The following is a 25,235-nucleotide window of genomic DNA, read 5'->3' on the forward strand; positions in this document are numbered from 1 at the left end:
ATGTTGTAATTCTGCCCCACTGTAAGGATCTAGGACTGATGGGACATTTTCTTTCATTTGTTTTCATTTATGTTGTTGTGTAGACCATTCTCAACCCTCTTCTAACCCTCTCTTAGGCATAGGATATGCAGCACCAAAGAGAAATTGCTTGTGCAGAGCAAAATATTTGCATGTTATTATAGTGGGTGGACATGCCTTATTATTCACCTGTGATGTGTTGACTATCCAGAAGGTCTACCTGGCATTTCAGTAATAGCATGTGTGTGGTACTGTACTGAGTGTGGTCAGGAATGGTGTCTCTACTAATCATTTTAATGAAAGCAATCATGTGGAAGTGTACAGAAACTGAATTTAAATTGTAAACATGAAAGAAGTTAAACTACAAGAAAGTGCATTCTTTGAGCATCTCTCACATCTGACTCTAGGTTTCTGTATGAGGTGGTTGTCTGAGCCTTTGTCATATGTGCTGCATTTCTGGGCTGTCCTCACAATCTAGTAATGTGTTGCTATTGGGAATTTAGCTGGTGTGAATGACTTTTTTTTCCTCTCGATAGCTGGTGGAATTGTTCATGTTGCCCTTAGCAAATAGCAGGCTACTCTTCCTTGAATAGACCTATGGCAGCAAGCTGTGTGATTAGTTAGGTGCTGAGGGAGAGTTTTATATAAGCATTCTCTTGAGGTTGGTGAGATGTCTTCATGCAAATTTTTGTAGCTCCACAGTGGCACAGACAAAGTTTATTTGTGTGCATACAATCATAAAAGTATCCTGAGCTAGAAGAGAGACACAAAGGCCATCGAGTCCAGCTCCTGGCCCTGCCAAGGACACCCCAAGAATCCCACCATGTGTCTGAGGGCATTGTTCAAATGCTTCTTGAACTCTGTCAGGCTCGGCGCTGTGACCACTTCCCTGGGAGCCTGTTCTGGTGCCTGGCCAGCCCCTGGATGAAGAACCTTTTCCTAATACCCAACCTAAATCCCCCTGACACAGCTTTATGCTGTTCCTTTGGGTCCTGTTGCTGGCCACCAAAAAGCAGAGGTCTGTACTTGCCCCTCCTCTTCCCCTCGTGGGGAGGCTGCAGACTGCAGTGAGGTTCTCCCCTTAGTGTCCTCTTCTCTGGGCTGACCTCATCCATTTCTCATGCAGCTCCTCCTCTAAGCTGTTTACCATCTTCATGGCCCCCCTTTGGGTGCTTGCTAACAGACTTTTATCTTTCTTACAGATTGTGGTGCCCAAAACTGCACACAGCACTTGAGGTGAGGTAGCACCAGCACAGAGTGATGTAATGCACCCTCTCAAACATATGTTCTTTTTGGTAGCATAATGCTGTAAGTTACAGTTCCTGGCTTTATTTCTGCTCATATGTGTAAAGTCTTTTAATTCTGGAAGTTGGAGTTGAGAACCACTGTTGGAACTAACATTGACTGTGCCCTTCTTTTCACCTCTCAGTCTGAGGGTATGATTGAAGATGTTATGTTGATGCATATCTGCACTCAAATCTTCCATGAGTCAAGATAAAGAGATCCTGATGTAACTCTATCAATGTGTAATCTGGTCCCTGTGGAGAGGAAAAGATTATTGACATTGTCGTTACTGCTGATGGATGCCTGTGATGAATGTCCCCATAATTTATTTTACTCTGGGTGTCAGTCTCAGCAACTTAGAAGCACTTCAGGGTTACTTTTAGTATACTCAGCTGGATCTTCTATATGTCTACAGTGCTCTCATTTGTCATGAGGGCAGATCTGAATGGTGGGTTGTTATTTGGACTATTCTTGTGTGTGTCTACATGTTACTTTTATGTTAAAGAGAGAATGTCGGTGAAATCAGCGTGATGTTGCAGAAAGGAATATGTTTGCACTACATGAGTCCAGATCAAAGCATTCTTTTATAATGTCTTGCATTTTAAATGAATTTTGATTTAGTAAGTGCCTTTTTGTTCTTGCATGCACTTGATAGCCAAGTTTCTTCTCCAGCTGAGTACTGAACAATGCTGGTTGGGGTTGTGATAGGTCTTCTTTTGCAGCAGTGTGCTGTCAGGCAAACCACTTGAGTGTAAGTGATTGTCCTCACTGCACTGGGCACAGGATGCTGTTTTCCTTTGCTCCTTTGGTCAGGTTTCACGGGATAAGGACTCTACATTCCTGCCTGGCTCCTGCAGCAGTCTAAGCATCTCTGATGACATGCTGTTGGTCTTTCATAGTCACTGTATTCCTTTGTGTCACGGTTTGATGCTGGCACAATGCCAGTGCCCCCATGAAGATACCTTCTCCCTGGTGTCTGCTGTGAGATGTGACCAGGAATAAGCAAAGCAGGCCCCCACTTAGAAATAAAGAAAAAAAACTTTATTAACTAAACTACAACTCTTAAGTAAAAAGAAACACACAGGGAAAATAAAAACCTTCCAAAAACATTTCCTCCTCCCCCCACCAAATTCCAATAAATCTATCCCCCAAATTTCAACTCTCAGTCCATCACCACCCTTTAGATAATCACTTCTCAATTCATCAAGAGGAGAGGAGTCCTTCTTGTGCCATAGGTTTTCCCCGGAAACACCGTTGAAACCTCATGTGTTTCCTGTCACACATGGCACTGCCCGGAGAACATCTGCCATCGTGACCTCTTCCATGTGCAGTGCTCTCACCACTGCACATGACCAGAGCTGCTTCTAGTGTTGTCCTTTTAAGGATGCTTTGTCCCGTTCCAAAAAGAGCACAGTCTCACCTTTGGGACACCTGTCCCCCCCAAATTTCACCCCTTGGGGCCGAGGGGTCTCAACACTGAACCCTCTTGGCTCTGAGCCATTGCCTCCCCCTGGATGCAGTCTCTGTCACAGAAACCATGGTTCTGTCCATGGCTATAACAAGAAGAGTCCAGTTAAAACCACTCCATCATCTCTTCCCACCTAAGATTCTTCTTTACTCTTCCGACATCTTTCACTTGCCCAGACCTTCACACTTGCACATTTCCTTCTTCCATTTCATCTCTATCTCTCTTCTAGGAAAGGTTAATGTTCTGCAAAGTTTTCATTGACCAAAAAAGGGTTAAAAGCTCCCACAAGAGGCCGGACACCTTCTCGCTGCACCCCCCCTTCTTCTCCTTCTCGGCTGTGCTGCCGGCACAAGTTATCAAGTTCCAAGGTAGCAGTCACAGGCACAGGCTGTGCTCTCTCTCTCTCTCCTGGGGGGCTGCCCGATACCTCCTGGTGCTTCTCCCACCATTCCATGCCAGGGCCTCTTCACCTCCCATGTCTGTCCAAAGCCCCAGCCTACCTCACCCGGCCACATGGCTCCCGTCCCCCACCCAGCAGCAGCAGCTGGACGGGGGAGAGATCCGAAACCCAAGAGAGCTTCCCTCGGGAGTGCTCTGCTTTTTAACCCCTGTGTTCTCAGAGGTGTATCCATTGTCCCCAGTGGCCACACCAGGTGCCAATATTAAAATCTGGACACCTATTGTTGACCACAGCATATCCCAGAAAACCTGTCAAACCACGACATTCCACCCTTCGCCTCTGAGAACACACATTCTAAAATTATTATCAAAATTACATGAAATACACTTCTACAAATCAATAAAACCTCACTGTATTCCTTTGGTACCAAAGTGTTACCGAGTCTTTCCCTTTTACAGCTGGATGTTTTGGTAGGTGATCTTTTATCTCCAGGTGCCTTTGAAAACTTCATGCTATCACCTGGCAGTGCATGTTTTTTTCTTATTTTTCTTCTTGCCACAACTTGTGTCTGCTGAAAGGAAATGTGCCAAACTGCATTTGCTCTTGGAAGAAGTACTAGTTCTATGGATTACTTTGCTTTGCTTAAGCAATAGTAAAGTTTGGCTCTTTTTCATTTTATGTATCTGCTAAGTCCATTTTTATGTGAACATTTATTTATTTGACTCCTGAAACAAAATATATTCTGTAGGATTTCCAAGGTCTCTGTAAACTTTTAAACCTGTAAATGATTTGATGAAGTGGGACTGTTTTCTCAGTAGGTTCCTTTTTTCCTGTCTTTCACAATGAATAGTGTCATGGTCTGGTGAAGGGCATAATTTAGTATGTGTGGTAGGGGAAGAGTGGCTCAGCAGAAATTGTGCTTACCTCCTTTTTTTTCAGATTGTCATATTTTGACATGATTTTGGGATAGAAGTAGCTTTTTTCTGATTCAGAAAATGCTTAGCATTAAGGATTTGACAGATGTCCACCTTCTTTCTGACTTGGTGCTATTGCTGATCCTTACTGCACAGCACAGTCCCTAACACAGTCCCTGAGCTAGTTCTTATGAAGAACTGTCAAAGTTACACTTCACTAGAATTTAATGTTGCCTTGAGAAACATAGAACTCCAATTATTGATTCTAGGGGGTTCCCAAAGTGATTTTTGCATTCTTAGAATATCTTAATATTGCCTATGTGATGACTTCCCTTTTCTGGGTATTTATTCTTCAGATCATTCCAGATGTATTTGCTGTAAGTAAGTACTTTTCAAGAAAATGTGTTTTTGCCTGCTTGTGTGGCTTAATGCTTCTTGTTCACATAGCACAAATAAATTGAGGTGGTTTCCTTTCACATTATCTGTACTGTTCTTGCTGGTGTTATCACACTAATCTTGCATGTAGATTATGGGCTTCTGTAAACCTGATTCCAAAGTGATGAGAGTGGAGGTTTTTGCAAAACTCTTAAAAGTTATTTTAGATTTCTGTTATCTTCTTGCTTTCTGGACAGAGTTGTAGACTTTGGTTTCATTCTCATCAAGTGTTACACTGGTTCCTGTTAACATGTTTATCTTCGCCACTCACAGAGGTAAATTTGACTGCGAGGTTCAGTTTTCCCTTTTGCTACTGTGAGAAATACCCAGAAATGAGTTAAATGACACTGAGAATCTAATATCTACATTTCATACTTACTTTTGCTGAAATGAGTTACTTGGAGGTTATGGCTTCAGAGCAGGAAGCCTAACTGTAGTCAAAAGAAACTGAGATTATGCTAATGAAGTTTTGCTTGATGTCTTCTGCTTTGTATTAAAATGTATCATAATGAATACATTCTATTTCTTCTTCCCTACAGGTAAAACAAGAAAAACCAGAAAATTTACCAGATTTAGAAAACTTGGCGCAAGAAAAATTCCTTGAAATGGAGAGCATGAACAGTGACTCAGATTTACAAAGGAATGAAAAATATATGTATTTTAAGGATCAACTTAAGGAGATGAAAAAACAATGTAAGTCTGATTTTTAAGAAAATGATTCTTTGAATGCTAAGTAGTAAAATCTGAGTAACTGCCCTGAAATACAGAACTGTCACTTATGGCTCAAACTGATGGTGAGTATTCTTAAAAACTTTAAAACTTACTTAAATTGATATCTGTGTGGAAAAAAAAACCAACCAGTGTAGCTACCTTGATAGTTTTATTTAGACTCCTACAGCTCCTGCTGTGTTTGAACACAAATATCATGAAAACCATTTTTTTTTGTAAGGTGGGCTTTTTAATTTGAAGACCTTTTGCATTTATTTTCTTAACTGATAGGATCTCCTAAAAGGATTAGGTAAGCTGTTTTCATTTGTCACTTAAACAAATTGCTCCTGTTTCACAACACAGGATGTGTTGCAACACTAAGAAGACCTTTGCTTTAATGGTAGAACTGTATTGTTGGAAAATGCCTACTGTACGTGTTCTCAGGTTTACAGCTTCTGTGCACGCACTGTCCAACACTGCAGATTACTAAAATCCATTTTTTCCAAATTCATGGAATTTTTCAAGTGTTAGAATTTTAAGTTATTTGTGCTTAAATTACCAAAAAAAGTTGAAGAGTAAACAGTTTGGTTATTTATGCAACACAACAAAATTGTCTACTTTTATTGCCCCACACATATAGCAGTCATTAAAATATTGCTCTGATTACTGGTGCTGGGAAAGTTCATGGGCTCTGACACTGTTTGTGTTGCTCTTCCCTAATCATGATTATGTTCTGAAATCATATTATTCTGCTTGCTGTCCCTTGACCCCTTGACCCCTGTACCTATTCCCTCCCATCTTACAATTTGATTTCAACATAAACTGGTATCTCAGGAACTTCAGGAGTCATAGATTAATGATTTATACCATTGGAAAATGATATTCTGGGTGCTCTCCTCTAGCTCTCCGTGAATTCTGTGTTTTTTGAAGCCCTATCCAAAATGCAAAGAAACCAGTGGAAAGAATTTTCCCACTGGTCTTTGGATTGCTTCCCTATAGAGATTTATAGGACGTCCTTGAGAAGGTGAATTTCAGATCTGGTATCTTAAGACTCCCTAGGATTAGAGCTTGAAGGCTTAATATATTTGTTTTCCATCTTTATGCATTTTAGCACTGATTTCTGAGTTTAATAAAGCTCTTGGCACTACTCTAAGAATGAACGCACCAAGTTGCAGACCACAAAACAGTGTAATTTTCACTCCCTACATAACCATAAAATTACTACTGCCCCACCATTATTTTGTAATTTCTAATTTCCAGGTGTTTGTAACTGAGAAGATAAAAATCTTGATAACTGACTTTGGATTTACTTTCTGCCTTGTAATTGCCTGAGGAAGGGGTGTATGCTCTAGTGATACATCCAGTTCAAGCTGTGGGATTAAATTCTAACTGGCCGACCTGTTGAAAAAAACCCCAAATTAAATAAACACAATAGAAAATATTCTTAAAAAAATATGAGGACATTATTCTGCTACTGCTGCCTGAAATCCAGATTTGTCTTATTAAATGCTTCACTTGCAATACCAGCTGAGCTGAAGATTAATAAAATCTGTAAAAGATAATACTAGTTTCCATAAGCTGGTGATTTTCCTTAAAACATCCTATATGTACATGTGGTTTTGGTGGGGTCATTTTGTAAGAAGAAATTATGGTCATCCTGTTAAATTTTCAGCATTCATGCTTAAGCCAAGTTATCTGTGTATTCTTTACCTTCTCCTGTATGAGTTGTGATTTCAAAAGCACGAGTCCTGCAATTCTGGCCTCATCTCAACAGCACATTATAATGTGTCTGCAGATTTTGGGACACACTTGAAAACTGCTGGATGTGAGTTACATGTATGAATAACTTCATCAACAACTACAGGTTAATATTTTGTTTTCAATTATTAGCCTTGCCAGGTGCAACTTAGTTCATGATTCCTGGCTTTTTTTGAGAACACATACACCACTGAGGTTCAGTTTTTAGCTTTTTTCTGGAATTTGGTTTTATTGCTCAGTTAGATAAAACAAAAACTCCTGCCAGGTTTTCTCAGAGGGGCTTTCCTATTTTGGTTTTTATTTTTGTTTGTTTGGTTGGTTTGGTTTTTTTGTTCCAATTTTTTCTATCTCAAAGGAGCAGACAGGGTAGATACTAAAATGATTTGCTTTCTAGGATGAGTTACCATTAATGATTATGTATCTTTTATGCAAAGCTTGACATCTGTGTTCTAGAACAGCTGAACAAGGAAATATTATATTCTCACATTGTTTTGCTATTTAAAAATTAACTGAAATTTGACAGAGAAAAACTTTCTCAACACAGTTTTTAGGTATGGTGTGAAGCAGTTAAATACAGCTTATATTAACAGAAAATTAAGGTAATATATTTTCTCTATATTTTTCTCTGCCACCATGATGAAAGGAAGGTGCATGGTTGTTCCCTGTCCCCTGACAGGTGACAGGCAGTGCCATAGGTAGCTCCAATACTCAGGGAGGAGAATGGTGCTGTGTCACCTTCAGCTTGTCTTCCCTTGGCAGTTCTGTGGGAAGGAGACCTTCTTACCTTTGAATTTCAGCAGCAGCCAAGGTGCAGAAATGAAATTGGGCAAGTACATCTCTGTGGCAGTAAGGATGAGATCATGCCTCAGAGCAGTTTCTGTTCTGCTCATCGTTCAGACAGTTTTCAGACATTTTCTCTCAATCTGTGAGCCTTTATTATGCAGCTACTTTAGCTGGGGTTTATGAAGTGGTGAAAAATCTTCACCTCTGATATGTGTCAAAACACTGTCAGACAGGTTTTATGTGAACAGCAAGTGATTTTTCTGAAGTCTGTTTTCAGAACAATCTTAGTTTCCTAAATTCCCACTTCTTATTTTTAATGGAAAACAGTTTCATTTTTCTACTCAAACCTTCTTAGACTGTAAGCAGTAGGAAAGAGTGTTGGTTGATTTTTCCTTTTTTTAACCATTACTTGTACCCCCATATGGCTACATTATTTTTTTCCAAATAACTGAGCACTTGGAGGAGTTTTCACTAAATTTGGTAATACCAAAAAGTTCAAAATGACTGCATGGGTGGTAAGGAAAGTTTTTTGTGACCTTAACACTACATGACTGGTGCTGTCCTTAGACATAAGGGTCCCAGATCTGCAGAGTGCTTAGTGATCTCCTTTTGATTAAGTGAAATGCTTAAGCAAGTTGCATAAATTAAATTTTATGAGTAGATCCTTTGAAATGAGTGAGATTGCTGGCATGTTTCACTTCCTTATTGGAGCATGACCACAGTACAGAGCTGTGCAGGAGCGAACCCATAGGAACTAAACCATGCAGGAATAGTAACTTTGCATTTTCTGTCTTCTGTAAGTTTAAAATCCCACCTTCTGTTTGAAGTTGTATTACTGAGTCTTTTTATTTCATGCCAGAATATATATATACACATATTTATACACATACATATACACATATCAAAGGCATCTATCTTCTGGCAGAAAGTATGAGAAATTTTGTCTTCACAGAATGAAACTAAGAGCTGTCTTTATTCTCCATGTATCAGTTTAAATGTATGATACTCTGTATGGAGAGCTAATCAGAAGGTATAATCTCTACTCCTGTGACCCTAGCTGCCACTAGTGTATTTGCTGAAGGTTATTTAGTGTCACGTTTGGTGCACAAAGGATGACAGATTTCATAGCCCTTTTGTAGCAGCTGATAACGTGCACTTTGGAATCCTTGATAACTGCAGGTTCTGCAAACACACAACAGATGCATACTTCAGTAGTGATTTTGTGGAAAATGATAAGATTTGAGTGAATGACAATATTGCTGGTTATGCCAAACAGTTTGTGAATGACAATATTGCTGATTATGCCAAACAATTTAAGGATTTGGCAAATGTAGGAAAGATATTTTTTTTTTAAATGGGGGACAAATAATTTTGATACTCAATAGTAGTTTAGGCAAGTTTTTGTCACAGGAAATCAGTCACTGTAATGTAGTTAGGAAAGTAACTACACTGCAGTTGTAAGGATCTTTCTTGCATTCTCCATTGAAGAAAAAAAGTCTCTGAGTCTTTAAAAGGAATAAGTATGTATCATTTTGCTAGTATGGATTTATAGTCATTATCAATAAGCAAATATTTTGAAAGGAGAAGATTTTAAATTTAATTCAAGTAGGTGCCATATGCCCTGTTGATACGTGTATTTTAAGTGATGCATATGCTGAGAAAAAATGGTGTGAAAAAATGTTTTTTTTTAGATACAGTTTGGGATAGAAAAAATGTCACTATGAAAGAAATTATCTTTAAATTTTTAAAACAGTCTATCACAGATTCCAGCAAAGACTAAGGTCTTTGATTTGCTTTTAGTAGGATAAGAAAACAAGCTGCAGCAAGATACTGTGTATTACATTGCTTGATGAGTTTTGTCCAATTAATCCTCACAACATCACATTGAGGTAGGCAAGTTAATTTTATTTCCTACCACACAGCAGTGGTGAAATTTGAGGAAATAGTTGAAATTTCTTGTATGGACTCACATAACTGATTTGCAGATCTGGGTTTCTCTTCAGTTGTAGTTTACTTCTTAGTTGGCCTATTTTTGTCCCTATACTTAGCTCTGATGGCAGAGAATCAGATGAAAAGTAATGTTAGTGTATTTTTCCTTATATTTTCAATGTAAAAAATATTTTAAAATCCCCTTACTGACTAATTATGAGAAAACAACTTCAGCACAAGAGTTGAAAATTCCAGCTGAAAGTGGGATTGGTGTTATGACAGTTCAGTGATGTGTGTGGGATATGCACTTTTCATTTATGTAAAATCCCTTACAGACAGCCCCTTGGCTAGTAAAGAAATGAAAGAGGATCCAGCACTTGAGACGGTCATTTGAAGTCTAGGAGTCTTTGGTTTAGGTCTTTGCTTTGTTATCTTCTTGTCTTAGATCAAGTCATTTAGTTTCAGAACAGATACTGGGAGTTGGGTCCCTAAAAACTTTGTGGGTCTGGACTTTACGCCCAAGTCTGGAATTCAGTTCTGGGTGTATTGTGTTTGTGTGCAAGAAGAGACCTGGACTAGCTCATATCCTGCTGCTCTGGGCTGGTGGCCTGTGGAGCAAAGCAGCCATGTCCAGCTGAGTGCAAAACTTTCAATTGCCCTGCTTCTCTAGTGGCACTAAAGCATCATTATTCTATTTTTGTGATTTTTTGAGTTCAAAGAACTGTAGATAATAACCTAAGTGTGTTTTAGTGTGCCAGAGTAATGTTTTCATGGCGTGATGCTGAGGGGGAAAACTGCAGCCTCAGAGGAGTAAAGTAAGTATGTCAAGAGGCATTTGTGTAAGTGAGAGCTGACTTGTGGGTAGGGCATAAGGACTGTCCTGAGAAGAGAAATTTGGCATGGCTTTCCCTTTTGGGACTGTCCTGTCTGGGTATTTCCTGGAAAGAACTAGTTGATTTGCTCAGGAGTCAGCTAGCCCACTTGTAGTTTTGAAGGATTAAGAGATGAGGGCCTGATATGGAACGAGTCAAAGCTACTCTATTTCACAGTTTTTGAAAAGATCACCTAGAGAAATAAACTAGATGAATGGAATGCTCACATAATATAGCAATGGGACCTGTAATGGTACCCAAGAACAATATCCAGAGTGCAAAATTACCATCACAGCTACTATCCTTGCTAGTTTGTGAAGACCAGAATGAATGAAACCATCAGAAGTTTCCTCCTGCAATCTGGATGACTTTTCCAGGGTAATAATTAGTGGGGTTTTTTTTCTGAAAATGCAGAAGCTTGCATTAACAGAACTGTGTTAGTGGATTAATGAAGAATATCAATTGCCAATAGATGTGGTGAGGGTTTCTTTGTTGAAATGATTGCCTTTCTAATGCAATTGATTGAAATAAGAAGTTTCTTGCTTTGACATTTAGAGCTCTGACATGTAATTCAGAATTAAAATGAAAGAGGAATCAACTCACCCCCTCCAACAACTCTTCTCCATTATGAGTCACCTGGAGTATAAGAGACCTGAGTTTCAGTCTTGGTGATGTAATATCAGAACTTGACTGACTCTGGGCCTACTAAGTGATTGACCTGTAACTCTGGAATCAGTTTCCCTCTCTCTCTGTCCACAGTGTATTTAACTATATATCAAAATGGCAACAACTGCAGAAGGAAATACTGAGAGACACTGACTTTTTAGTCCTATAGTAAAGCACTCAGCTCAGAGAGGACATATCTAAATCAGAAAGAGCATCTGATGTAGGTCTTTCCTGTTATAAATATCTGCCCTTCTAATCAGCAGATGCTTAAGGATAAGATCTTATCTCTTTCTATGTCTACCATCTAATCTATACATATATTTTTTAAAGAGCTACATTTGATTCCATTGCAAAAAACTTTTCAGGATGTAATTCTTGGTTTTATATCAGCCTGACTTTCAGGTCAGCACTGAGTCTATAAAATTTAGAAAGGAAATAGAGTGTTACATGGAAATAATTTTTTATTGTTATTATACACTTAGGGATAATACTTAGGTTAATTTATTGTTACTGCTATGGGATAATTCTCTCTTAAGTGAGCACATTGATGGCTACCAGCATGGCATTTTTACTGTTCATATGAATATATAGGTCAGGAAGGGAGCTTGTAGATGCTGCTTCTATTCCCTTGATGTTGCATTTAATCACAATAGCTAATAAAATGCCATCTTGAAATATATTAATTTTTTCTTTGTTGTTTCTCTTGGAAGAATGATGAAAAACTTAGAACTTTGCTCAGATGGGTGAGAAATTTTCAAGCAAAATAAGTCTGTTGCCAAGTTTTTGCTCCTTGTTCTTGTTCCAGCACTGTACTCTGGCTTATAGAGATGCTCTCCCTCAATGGAGTTTAGTTTGATTCAGTCAGTTTCTGTCTTTCTTGACTCTATAGTAATCCAGTTATGCAACATGGAAACTTATAAAATCTCCTATTTTGTGGCCATGCTTGAACATATCAGAAATATTTTATAAATTTCAGATGAGTGAGAAGCATGGGGATAGTACTAAACCTCGACTGTATCTAAAATTCAGAAATGTTAAATAGATGTGTTATTCCCAGTGGGAAATTTGTCTTCTGGTAATAAATCACCTGTGATTTCACTTAGAGTTTTCATTCTCTTCTTTCCTAGTGTAGTACTACATACTATTTTGCAAATCTGAGCAGTGAAAATACAAGGACTGCCTCTGTCAACTAAGTACAGTTTTACTTGCCATTATATCTGTTGCCCACTATTCAGAAAGGTTTAAAAGTCAGATGATACAGGTATTCCAATCCTTTGCCATGAGCTTACAATTTAAATTTTAAGTGTGATCACAAGAAAACAGGTGAAGAACAGTCCAAGGAGAAAAAAAATCAAAGAAAGAAGAAAGGAAAAGCGTCTCAGTATTAAAATTTTTAAATTAGATGCTCTCATTTTGAAGTTAGTATATTGAGGGGAAGGAGAAAATTAAAGCTTAGTGGAGCTTTAAAATTAGAGAACTTTATTTACTCATTTTTTTCATGTTACTTGAATATTTAACTGGAGGGACAGTAGGTTTTTTCACTCTTTCTACATGTTAATTTCAGTCATTTGTATGGTGGGATTTTGTGCCATCAGTATGCACAAATTCTAATTCAAGTAGAACTCTACTACTCCAAGTAATGCATTTGTATTGACTGCTGGGACAAAACACATTTGAGGAGAAACAGGCAAGTAGTTCTGAGATAATGCTGACTAAATAATAATTCATCAGTGCTTATCACACTGCATGGTAACTTCAGAATACTCCAGTTCAGAGAAAGTAAAACTCTTGGTGCTTTTATGGGTCCTGAAACTATTTGCCATGTGGCTCTTTGGTGTGTCCTTTAGAAGTGTGGCAGGTTGAGGTAGACCTTGCTTTGATAAGTGCCAGTGTAGGTTTGAAATCAGTGGAATTTTGCTTTTCCCTGATCTATACTTGCAACATATAATAACATACAAAATAGTAGTGTACAGCAAGATCAATAAACATATCAGATGTTCCTGTGCATTGGCTGCTTACTGTAATTTTTGATATCATATTATTTCATTTCCTTCTTAAACTCACAGTAGAGCCTGGTTGCTTTCCAACTTGAATTTTATGCCATTAATATACTGGAGATCATCTTCGCACTCCCCCAAATCTGTTAGATGTTGAGCTGAAATGGAGGAATAAAGCTAGAGAAGCACTAAAGGACTGCAACACTCATCTTTTAGGTCTGTGGACCTCAGACTGGATGCTGGAACCTGGGGTTATGTGTCTTGGCTCCCAGGAGGAGGGCTAGGCACACCTGCTTGAACAGCTTTGTTCAGTGACAAATCTGTTTGTCAGCACAGCGTGCTTTACATCTGTATGTCAATCATGGTATTGCATAAGTTGACTAAAAATGTGCCAACTTTAAAGTAACACAAAGGTAATGAATCTCTTTTACTGTGACTCTGAGCACCTGTGCTTGTGTTATGTAGCTGGAGAGGAAATGGACCATGGCTCTAATCTGTAGATTTAGAATTTCAGGCTCTCAAAAGATTACTGATGTTATTGGGGAGCTGGAGTGCTAATTCTGTGTACTGTTTCTCAGGGGTAACCTAAGAGATGTTGCTTTCAATCTCCATTAGCACAAAGTCAAAGAAATCAAACACCTTTGTTGGCATTAACACTTAAACAGGCTTGGAGCATTCAGATATTTTGTCACAACTGAGGAGTGGTTTCAGTTGTCACCTTTCAGCAGTTATTAGCTCTGATTTCAGACATAGCACCTGACTTTACAAGTGTGGATAGGTTTATCGTGTCGTATCATCTCAAATGTGGATGTACATTTGTGTTACCATACTTGCAGTGAATGATTTTAGGATTAAAGACAAGTTGCTTAACAGGTATTCCAACAGGCACTAAAAATACCTGTTGAGGGAGAGAAGCAGTTAATGGAGTGAGGGTGAGAGTGCTTATGGTTTATGCCATAGCCTTGTGACTACAGCAGTTTCCCAGGAAGCAATGCCAATAAATTCACAAATAAGCACCTAAAAAAGCCCTTATGAGGAAGATGACATGTTTGACTCCTCTCTGGATCCTCCCCTGACTGCATTACTGGAGACTGGACGATACCAGGAAAACATTACTTTGGCTTTCCCTGCCTCATGCCCTCTGTAGCAATTTTCATTACTCATCATCAGGGGCTGCTGGATGGGATGAAGGTTACATCTGACATCACATAATTGCTCACAGGCTTTTCAGCAACCTCTTGGCTGCAGGCAGGTGTGCAGAGGGCACTCTGCAGTCCTTCAGTTGTAGCAAAATGCCACCATGGCTATGGAAGTGGAAGGGGAAGAGTGGAAGAGAGTGCATGACTGTGTACTCCAGTAATTAACTTGCAGCAAGAAATGGAAAGAAATCTGGGTTCTGTACATCTCCATCATCTCCTTCTCTGCTTCCACCTGAATGGAACTGTGCCTCCTTTCAAGAGCCAGGGGTTGCAGGACGAACAATGTATTCTTAGATCTTCAGGCTGGGGCAGCTCTGGACAAGTAAAGAACTCAAATCTTCAGATCCCTGGAGAACCAGGGAGAGACTTACTGGAGATAGATACCTTCAGGGTTAAGAGGCCATGGAACAGATTTTTTCATTTTGGACTTTAATAGTTTGCTTCAGTTCTCTGGATCTGGCCCACCCTCTCACTTCCTATTTGAAAGTTGAAGGGTCAGTTCGAGACTAGGTAAAATCAAAAGAGGTTTTTGCAGGAAGGCTGTTCGTCAGGATCTGTCTGAGCTCCCAGTATAAACTAAGTGGCTAGTTTATAGTCAGATAGGAGAACATGCAGAAAAACAGTCCTTGCTTATTGCAGGATGGAAGACTTCATGCAGAAAAGCTAAAGAGTTTCCTTCGAGGGAAAAAATGTAAAAGCTTTCTGATTGCTTTATCAGCTTCTACAATAAAAATCTTAATTACTGCTATTTAAGACTAATGAATAAATCACTGTATTAAAATGGGAACAAAAAAGTTTAACTAGCAATCATATGTAGTCATTTAGCAGCCCTGTTATTAGTGTGGGCAAAGTAAGCTATTCACCTAACCTTTGCTGCAGCATCCATTGCTTTGGGTGTTTTGTGGGTCTTTTTTTTTTCCTATAATGCAGATTGAATTCTTTTCTGATCCCCAGAAGAGTTTTGTTTTGATGTCTATATCTGTTTTGTCATGTGTCTACATTAGTTGGGCTCATATTCCAGAATTCCACAAATACCTGCTCACCTAAGAAGACATGGCTGTGTAGATTGCTGCACTGAAATCATGCCTGCATATGGGTTTTGTCATATCACAGCTATGTCATGAAAAGATATTTTCCAGCTCTGTCATACTCTGTCATCACCATTTCTCTCATTTTACCCAACTGCTCCCCAGCCTCAATCAACATCCTTCCTCCTTTTTCTGGAGCTGCTTTCCCTTTTCAGGTGATGCCACAACCTCCTGCCTCCCTTCAGTCCTCCTCTTTGGCTTTAGCTTTGCCATCTCCTTCTTAGAAGTGTCACAGAACATTTTACCCTTGGTGAATGTACTTAGATTCACTAGTGAGGCTTTCCTGCCAGTCTTGTTGTGTCCTGAAGACATTGTCATGCTTCCAGCTCAGCAGTGTACACAGCACAAGCTGTAATTTAGAGGAAAGTAGTGGCTATTGACCACTAACATAACAGTGGTGTGCTAGCTATGGCTTTACATTTTCGTTAGAGTTGGAAAAACTAGTAGCTGTGTGAGTCATGAAAGCCAGTGTAGCAAAATTCAGTTGTAAATGAAAGAGGAACATTTCCATATTCTTAATTTGGCTTAATTCCTGTGCCTAATGGCTGTGTATATACCATAAACATTGTGAAGGAGCAACCATGGAAACACTTGTTTTCTTGCATTGCTAAATTTACTCAGGGTTGAATATTAACACAGCGCCTGGCATTACTTTAAAAGCAAAAATAGCTAAAGCGTGACTCACTATGAGTCATTTACTGCTAGTCCTGCTATACTGCCTAGAGCTTGACATTGAACAAGTTGGCAGCCTGCATTGCTGCATTTTTTTCTAGGAACTTTGAACACATTTCATTCTTGTGAATTCTCTTGTGCAACAATATTGAACACAGCAATGTGTTTATTTTCCTTCCAAAGTCGAATTAATCAGAAAATGGTGAAACAAAGAGTATTTTTCTTGGAGATTCTGGAAGAGATGGATTCTGAGAATTATTTTTTTATCTGCAATAATGAAATCATTGCAAGGATGTTAAAAGTTAATTACATTTTATTCAGATTATGTAAGATATATATATTAAAATACCTTTATTGTTGTTATTGATTTGCATTGTCGGCAAAGGTATATGTAGAATCAGAAAGCCAAGCCTGTAGGCTGAGAATGTTTTCTCTTGAATTGGCAAGGATTTTGTGGTGGGAGGGCAGACAGCTCTGAAGGGGCAGACAAAATGAGGCAACTGCTTTCCTATTGGCCTCTCTGTGTAAAAGGCACACCCTAAATATGGTGCTGGGTATCTGGCAGTGAGTAGCCTGTTGGCTGGCTGTGGGAATGCCTGGAAAGATCAGCTGATTCCAGTCAGATGGGAAGGGGTAATGAGAGAGGGCTGAAACCAAAAGCAACTTGCTGAAGTAACCATGTGATGAGATCCTGAAATGGCAGAGCCAAATATCGCTTTCATTCTGCTAGAATTTTGGTTCCACCTAAATGTTATTTCTAACTAAAAGCCACTTCTTAGAACAATAGATAAGGAAATCCTTTAATATTTTCCATTTTTTTTCTACTTAAAAATATCACTATGATAATTGAAGAGAAATCTTATGCTACCAGCATGCAACCTTCTGCATGTGATCAGAAGAGGTACCAAAAATCAAACTAAAATATTCATAATGTAAGTTCACCTACAACTGTAAAATCCCACACCCCTTGGTATGGAGAAGAAGCCTCCTATGTATCTCTCTTCCTTTAACTACAGATTATGGAAATAGAGACTGTAAATTACATTCATCTGTATATTTAATAATATGTGCTGTGCAGGATCTTTGTAAGCTAAAGCATTTTCTCTGTCTAATCTCTTAGAACATCAACTTCAAAAATTTCTCTTGAAGTGGTTTCCCTATTAAAAAATCTCATTATGATGACTCAAGAGAGAAATAAGAATGATTAATTAAGCTTAACAGTGACATCCTAAGCATTGTCCTGATATGCACTCTTCTGTCTCATTTCAACACGAATTTGTGATCACCGCACTGAAGACTTCTCTTTAAAATTTTAAATTGTTCAGGAAATTTAACTAAATAAGTTTAAAGTATTTTTTCTTTGTTCTCCTGACTAACAATCATACTAAAAATGATACCATGTTATTTTTCCTAAACCTAGAATAAAAAAATGATTGTGTTATATCAAACAGTATAAAGTGGAAAAGGATTTTGGTTTATTTTTGTGTTAACTCTTTGACAGTGACCCCCAAATCCCTGTTATTAAAATGTTTTCAGTAATTACTCATGGTACATGCTCTTTAGCAATCTCTTCATAGCTACTGAATAGGCTGTGCCTCAGCCCCACCTCCAGGCATGTTAGGCAGAATATAGACATGAGAATATAAGATAGGAGTAAGACTGTGCCTTTTAAAAGACAGCTCTGTGTAGGAGGTTTTTCTGCTCAGAGGATCATCAGAAAGATTGGAGCTGCCTAAGGCATGATATCTCTTGGGCATCTCTGTACATGCCGTGTAAGTAATGTCTCTATTAAGCTATAGCAAATTATTCCCCTCCCTGTGCAGTGTTTCCATGTACATGTTCACACACTGACAGAGCAAGGCAGTGGAGTCTCTAGGACATCAAAAGACCATGTGCTGAGTCCTAGATTGACACATGGAAGCATAGTCTAAAACTTAATGAGAACTTTATTACAAAGTATTCACTTTTTTTTCCCACACATACATACAAAATACTCTGTTGAAGTGAAACCAACATCCTGTTACGTGTGCGTCTAAAAATGACAGGTGAAAACTCTCAGTTCTCAGATCACTTGCTGTTCCAGTTATGAATCCAAGATGATTTTCTTTAATATTTTCACATGATAGAGCAAACAGAACACCTTATAGAAAGCTGTAAATCATGCAGAGTGCTGAGAGAATTCATACCCACTTAACCACTGCAGGCTGTGAGGCTGAAGATCTTGCTGCATTCTTTCCCTGAGTCTTGAAGTGTGCTTGAGGTGCAGTATTGGCACCATGGTGTCTGTGAATTGTCAACAGAAAAGTGACAGGAATTTTGGACTAACAAATTAGATTTTGTGGATATATCCAGGTCCTGCACTGCTTTCAACACCAGAGTAGAAGCTTTTTCCCCCCCCACCCTTCAAATTGATTTTATCAGGTACATCTAACCTGAGGAACTCTTTCATATGTAATGAATGGATAGGATGCTGAGGGTGTAATTCCTTATTCCCATGGAGTAATGAATAATATAGTTATTACTAAACAAATTTGCCATTAAATTACTTGCACAGCATGAGCTACAGATGGCCAGAAAAAACTGTTCTTTGTCTGTTGCACAATTTTTATGTGACTGTGGCCTATTAGAACCAACCTTTCTGACTAAGGTTGTCCTGTGAGCCTTTAATCTTAAAAGTAGCCCTTTTTTGCTACAGTTTGTCTGAGGTTGATTCACAAGCATAGTCATACAGGATCCAATGGCATCACTGAACTGTTAATCACTGTCACCTTTTGTAAAGAGTCTGAATGTTAAAATGCTCATTTCTAAGCAGCTGCCAAGTGCTTTCCTTTTTCAAAAGCCATTAGTCTAGCAGAATTTGTTGCCTCTGTTTTTTGTTTCTTACACACTTAGAACCTATGGCAAGCATTTTATACTTCTTGTAGCAGGTGTATCTGTGATGTGTTAGTGGACAAATTTGCCCTGAGGTTAACTTCAGATCTGAAATGACAAACAGATGTTTGCAAATGAAGAGATCTTCCAAGTCATGAGAGGCCTCGTCAAGTCACCAAAGGTGATGGGAGTGCTGACAAAGGTTTTTCACTAAATGAGTTAAAAACTCCTCCTTTAAGGCATAACTTAAAGCTTGTGTATTTCAGATCAATTGTGTTATTTGAGGAAATTAAGATACTGAAGGTTAATTTGCCTTAACATTTAGGAATAAGTCTGGAGCCATATATTTAGTTTATATATAAACTCGGAGTATCTCTTTAGCTCCCTCATTGAGAAATTTGATTAACATCTTTATTGTGTGTTCCTCTGTAGGATGGGGAAGTTCTGCACCTCAGGATGAATGTCTACAGACATGTGCAGACATATTGAGTTCCTCTGCCTGCCTTGTCTCTACATCTAGTAAGGCCAGTGCCATGCAAATGTGGCTATACGAATTCTGAATCAGCACTAGTCTCCATCAGTTTAACCAAGGGAATGGGCAGAGGAGCTCTGTTTACACCCACCTGTGAAGATGTGCCCTGAGATTCACCAGAATTCCAGAGAACTGAGATTGTAATTAGAACAATGTGCTCATACTTCTGCTTATATAGATGTCTCAATGTGTGGGATAATTTGCTTTTGCTGCTTGTTCCTCCTGAGCAGAGGTGAAGCCTCTGCTTGAGACATCAGCATGATTAATATTCCACTGAATATCCAGCTCAGCATCATTATTGTATTTTTTTAGGTGGGTAAAATTAGGCAGCAAGAACGGAGAAGCTCTTAATAGGCTGTGAGCCTGTTGACATACCTCCTATTTAAAGAGAAACACAAAAAAAGAGAAAACATTTTGTATGTTGGATGGATGAAACTTATTCTAAAATTTCTTGAATAGTGGTGTTTAGTGAAAAAGATCATGTTTGGAGTTTGGTTATTGTTTTAGACCTTAATAAAATACTACAGAATGTGAATCAGTTGATGGTTATCTGTGATGAGCAGGTAAACAAAAGATGTATTTCCCAATGGGGTTTTCATATGATGGTGACAAACTCCGTTGCACAACAATGGTCACATTCCAAAGCTGCAACCAGGTTCTGGAGGGCTTAATTTCACAACTGCTTACTGTGTCCTATTGCATTACAGTGACCTTTCAATAAAAAGGGAGATTGCTAGCTTGTTTTTTGTTGTTGTTTTTTTTTTTAACTTAAAAACTCAATGACTGTATAGTGCACTACCTATTTTTACATATCAAATTTGTCCTTGACATTTTAAACTATGTCCTTTAGAAAAACATCCAGAAGCTTTTGTGTTTTCTACCTTTTTATTAATCTCTAATGTGCAGATCTACTTAAGGTTTGCATTTATGTTGGCAACACAGCTAATTGTAAAAAAATAATTCTGATATTGAGTGACTGACATTAAAGTATGTTTTCCTGTTGCAACTTATGTATCATCCATCTGACATAGCAACACAACAAAATTATTTGTTGTTTAGTTGATAAGAGGTTCTTTTTTCAAGGTGAACTCATGAAACCTCATTTCTAAAAATTGTGTAGTTGCAAGGATAGCTACAAAACAAAAATAAAATCATGTTAACATGATATGATATGAGAAAGATATAAACATCTAAACAGTATTTAGTTCTTGGCTGTTAGAATTTTTTTATGCTTATGACATTCCCTAAATAGTGACTCTGCTACAAGTACACTTGTACCTCATATTGTGAAACAGTCATGTAATCTTCAAAATTACTTCAGTAAAAAATTACTCTGAAGTTGATAAATGAAGACAGTATTCCACAGCCTGAAGAGAGCAGGCTGACAAGGCCAGACCTGCAATGAAAAGTATTTTACCATTGGTCCTGGAAAGGCAAGGAAGAGAGAAGCCCAACAGGCACTGGCCACAACCAGGAAAGAGGCAGCTGGTTGGATGGTTACTTACAGCAGCTGGGTCTTAGATAATCTGTGTCTGTGATGTAGACTGAGCAGGCATCAATTTAATAGGCTACAGATTCTCAAGTTTGAGTCACTGGCTGTTCAAAGTAACAAAGGAACTATTAAGCCCATTCTCAGCTACAGACTTGCCCATTATCCACCTTGTGTATGTTGGGTGTGCTCAGGTGCACACTTAGGTCTCACTCTGGGAGGATGCTCTCAATGAGGAAAGCTTGAGGCTGCTATCCTGACCCCAAGCTGTCAATCATGTGGTCTGATCTGAATAGTTGCAAGGAAGACTTGAGCATCTAACAACCACAACTCACCAGCAGATCTCATAACCTCGGCTGTTTGTCATGATTTGGATGCTTTGAGCCTGAGCCACGGCTATGCTGGCAGCTGGCAGTGTGGTACCAGATGTAACACCTAGAATATTTTGTTTTGAGTAGCTGTTCACTTTACAGTGTAGACAGAGCCTAGGATTACCCCTAAATTCAGTGAGAATAAAATGAATATACCTTCAAATTGGTCTGTATTGTTCATATCAATAGATGTCTTCAGAAGAGTCCATGCCTCTGCTGAGATTCCTAGCAGAGAGAAAAGGTCACTTCCATAGTCAGAATCTTGCCCCTCCCACCCCCCTGTTTCCACACCAAAAGGAAGCTTTCCATGGTGCCAGAGAGTCTGAAAGCACTGTAAGCAATTAGCAAGAGCTTGAAAATTCCATTGCAAGAAGCAGGACTGCTCAGGAGTGGAGACACTTGGGATTTTTCAGCCTGATTAGCTGCAGTGACAGTGAGGTGATGTGTGCTAATTACAGCTCCTTAACCTCCTTAGATGCAGTTGCATAAAAACCCAGAACAGCTCCATGATGAAACGTAAGGCACTGCAGCATTCCCTGGCTCCTCTGCCTTGGTAGTCTCAGGCCATCTCTACAAACCATTGACCTGCCTGGATGAGGCATAGACAGGTGTGTCTGTGAGCCAACCTGCCAGTGGCTGTGGTGCAGAAATGGGAAAGTTTCTCATTAGGATGTGTGGCTGAGTAATAGAACCTCTGATATTATCTCTGTGGGTCAGTCAGCCTTTGAGAGTGGATCATGAAAGCTGTGGTCAGTGTTCAGGCACTGCCTTGTAGTGCAGGTCTGACCCAAGTATGAGGAATCCAAAAAAGATTTTTATGTAAAATGACATTTCAGTTTTACCAGATGTATCTTCTATTCTGCTGTGGTTTTTGTGCTTCATTCTAACAAGAAATAACAGCATTATAACAGGCAACATAATGAATTCTGATCATTCAGTGCTCCTTGGAGAGGGGAGATCAGCATGATATTTAAATTAACTCTTTGTAAATACAAAAGTCTCATTATAGATAATGACTGTCACATTTTTCCAGGAATTATAATGAAAGGATGTTTTCAACTGTTTTTCAGTATGTTTTTTTCCAGGTGGTTCATGGAACAGATTGTTTAAAGTTTAAAATAGAAAAGCAGTCATTGGACAAAAAATTGTTTAAGATACTGTCTTTAAAATAAACAACCAAAGTCTTGAACAAAAGAGCTAACTTTAAATAATGTTTTCTGTCCTGCTCCTTTTCTAGAAATCTCTTTAAATTGATGATACTGTTGTAATCCAAAAACATAAATTCCTCTAGAAATTAATTAATAAACAATAATTAAATAATAAGGGATGTTTCATAACAGGAACACTAAAATTTAATCAGGAAAACCTTGCATATTGCATGGAATAAAGCTTAGGAGACAGTACAGGAAATATGTGCCACAGCAAGCATTTCATACCATCATAACATATGCTAAGATTTTATGCTGGTCAACACTGAAGTAAATGTCATCCCTACTCTACAGTGAGCCTCCAAAGTTCCATATATGTTTGGCTTAATAATTGGTTTCAAGATTATTTCAGGTAAAAATTAATATTTAAGTTAAACCTGGTGACTTAAACATGGCAAAGAAATGTTAACACTTTTTTTTTTCTGAGAAATTGCATCTTCCATCTGGTTAGTCATTGTGTGTGTGAGTTCTTTTGTAACCGCTGACAATGTCATTTCCCCAGATCCTGTTGTAACTCTTGACATTGACAGTCTTTTTTACTTCTCAGTTACCTTTTCTTCGAAAGTAGAACTGGAAGCTATTTGATTTCTCTTCCTCCAGAATCCAGCAAAGTACAGTATTCTGCTGAGGTTTCAGAATAAATGTAGAAATGGCTTTCTTTTCTTGGATGAGATACATGAATTTTACATTCAGAAATAAGTATTTTAAGCACACATCAAAGGAAATACCAATGTATTTGAAAAGCTGTTAGGAGTGTTAGGGGTTACATGCATTAAGTTTGAGTGTACTATCAAGTAATTCAAAGTCTGCCCAGAAACACTGAAGAATGCAAAATTCACGAGCTAAGCATGTACCCAAAAATAATGTAGGACTTGACCCAGCACCATGATTCTTTAAGCTTGCATTTATGGTCTTTTATAGTTACCAGTAAGACCAGTCTAAGCAGGAATTTTCCCTCTTCCCTGAAGTTTTTCAACTACCATGTGTGTGTTGAGTGCTGTGTATACATCCACTTCTGTAGCTGTGTCTGCCACTTACTCCTGCTGAGTGTTGTGCCAATCCCCCAAACCTGGGGATTCACTTCCTTGCAGTGCCGTATCTCACTTCCCCGCTTTACAATCCTGTGGTCTTTCCTCTTCTGGTCAATGGCTGATGAATGTGTTCTGAAGTTTTGCTCTCACAGTGGCAGTGCCTTCTGCCCAGATCCAGCTTGACATCTTCATAGAAGATCCTTTCCTTGAGAAACAGTCTGGAACCAGAGCCCTCTCTGTACATTCAGTGTTGTTTGACCTTGCTGAGGACCTGGATATCCAGTGCCCCTCTGGTGTGTCCCCAGGTCCTGGGAGGGTCATGCCTCAGCCTGGAGTTATACTGAGAAACCCCTAATGACAAGTCCTGTAACTGTACTCGTAAATTCTGCCTGCTGGTGAAGTAGGAACAGGAATTGTGCTCCAGGTGATTTCTGCTAATTCTGCTGATAATCCAGCAAGAGCAAGGCTCTTCTGTATGAAGCCTACAGTAAAAGCTGCTTGATGTGCAGTCTAGTTTGTGTAATAGTAAATAAATCTAACTGGTTTGATAGTGTACTGTGACGGTGTGTGTTTAGGAAAAAACCCCATAATTTTTAGGATCAAAATACCTGCTTTAAAAGTTAGGAAAGTAAAATGCACAAAAAAAGCCTTCGCTGCTTTTTTATTAATATTGTATTCTTGGTTTACTTTGGTGAACTAATTTTCAAGGAAATAGATTTTGTATTAATTTTCTTGTTCACCACCACTTGTGATTTTTTAAACTTGCTTTGATTAATCTGTATTCTGATGAGTATTAGCATGACAAGGCTGCCCAGCACAAGGCACATGTACTAGCACAGTTCCTCTTGTTTTTCAAGGCCTTAGACATGCTTAGTTTCCCGTAATTTTAATTTCCTTAATTTCTATTATTTTCAGTAGTTGGCATTATTTTTCTGCTTTCAGTTTTACTCTGCTATTTTTCATCCTTGATCAGTATTTTTGTTTTGGGATGCTACAAATGCAGGCACACAGCTGTGTCAGCTATGAATTTCCTCCAGATTTTGTCTTAAGTGCAGCAAATCTGCAGCTGTCAGTACCTATTGTAAAGCTGTGGTTATCTACAGGGTAATGGTTTCAGTCATATTTTGCAGCCACTCGGAGTATCCACCCATAATGTGAACAAGTAGTGTGACTTTCTTTTTAAGAGCTGGCTTATCCATACAGAATTTTGCAATACTGAGGCCGCAAGTTCAGTGAGCTGTTTTTCCTGTCCTAGCAGAAACTGAAAATTACTTACATTTCCAGAAAGAATGGAGCATGTAATTGTGGAAAACAGTGCATTTACAGAAAATTTACAGAACATGGAAAGTACTATTTTTGCATTTTATATTCAGTAGATCCGTTGCAATGCCATAACTGTTTCTGCTAAACTTTAATTCCATGGCTATTTACTATTTATTTACTATTAGTCCCTGCCCACATCATAGAGTAATTTATTTATCAGAATGAATTGAAAAAAAATCCCAAGTTCTTCACTTCAGAATTGAAGGACACTAGTCTTGA

General features: G+C 38.6%; 1 protein-coding gene across 1 annotated transcript in view; it reads left to right on the forward strand.

Annotated features, from left to right (window-relative positions):
• Positions 1 to 25,235, forward strand: part of NSMCE2 (NSE2 (MMS21) homolog, SMC5-SMC6 complex SUMO ligase) — a 128,654-nt gene that overhangs the window by 57,157 nt on the left and 46,262 nt on the right. Inside the window, exon 4 of the mRNA XM_036402948.2 lies at positions 5,059 to 5,212. Coding sequence (XP_036258841.1) covers positions 5,059 to 5,212 — 154 coding nt within the window. The remainder of the gene's footprint in view (positions 1 to 5,058; positions 5,213 to 25,235) is intronic.

The sequence above is a fragment of the Molothrus ater genome, chromosome 1, assembly GCF_012460135.2.
Source record: "Molothrus ater isolate BHLD 08-10-18 breed brown headed cowbird chromosome 1, BPBGC_Mater_1.1, whole genome shotgun sequence".
In the NCBI taxonomy this organism is placed as follows: domain Eukaryota; kingdom Metazoa; phylum Chordata; class Aves; order Passeriformes; family Icteridae; genus Molothrus; species Molothrus ater.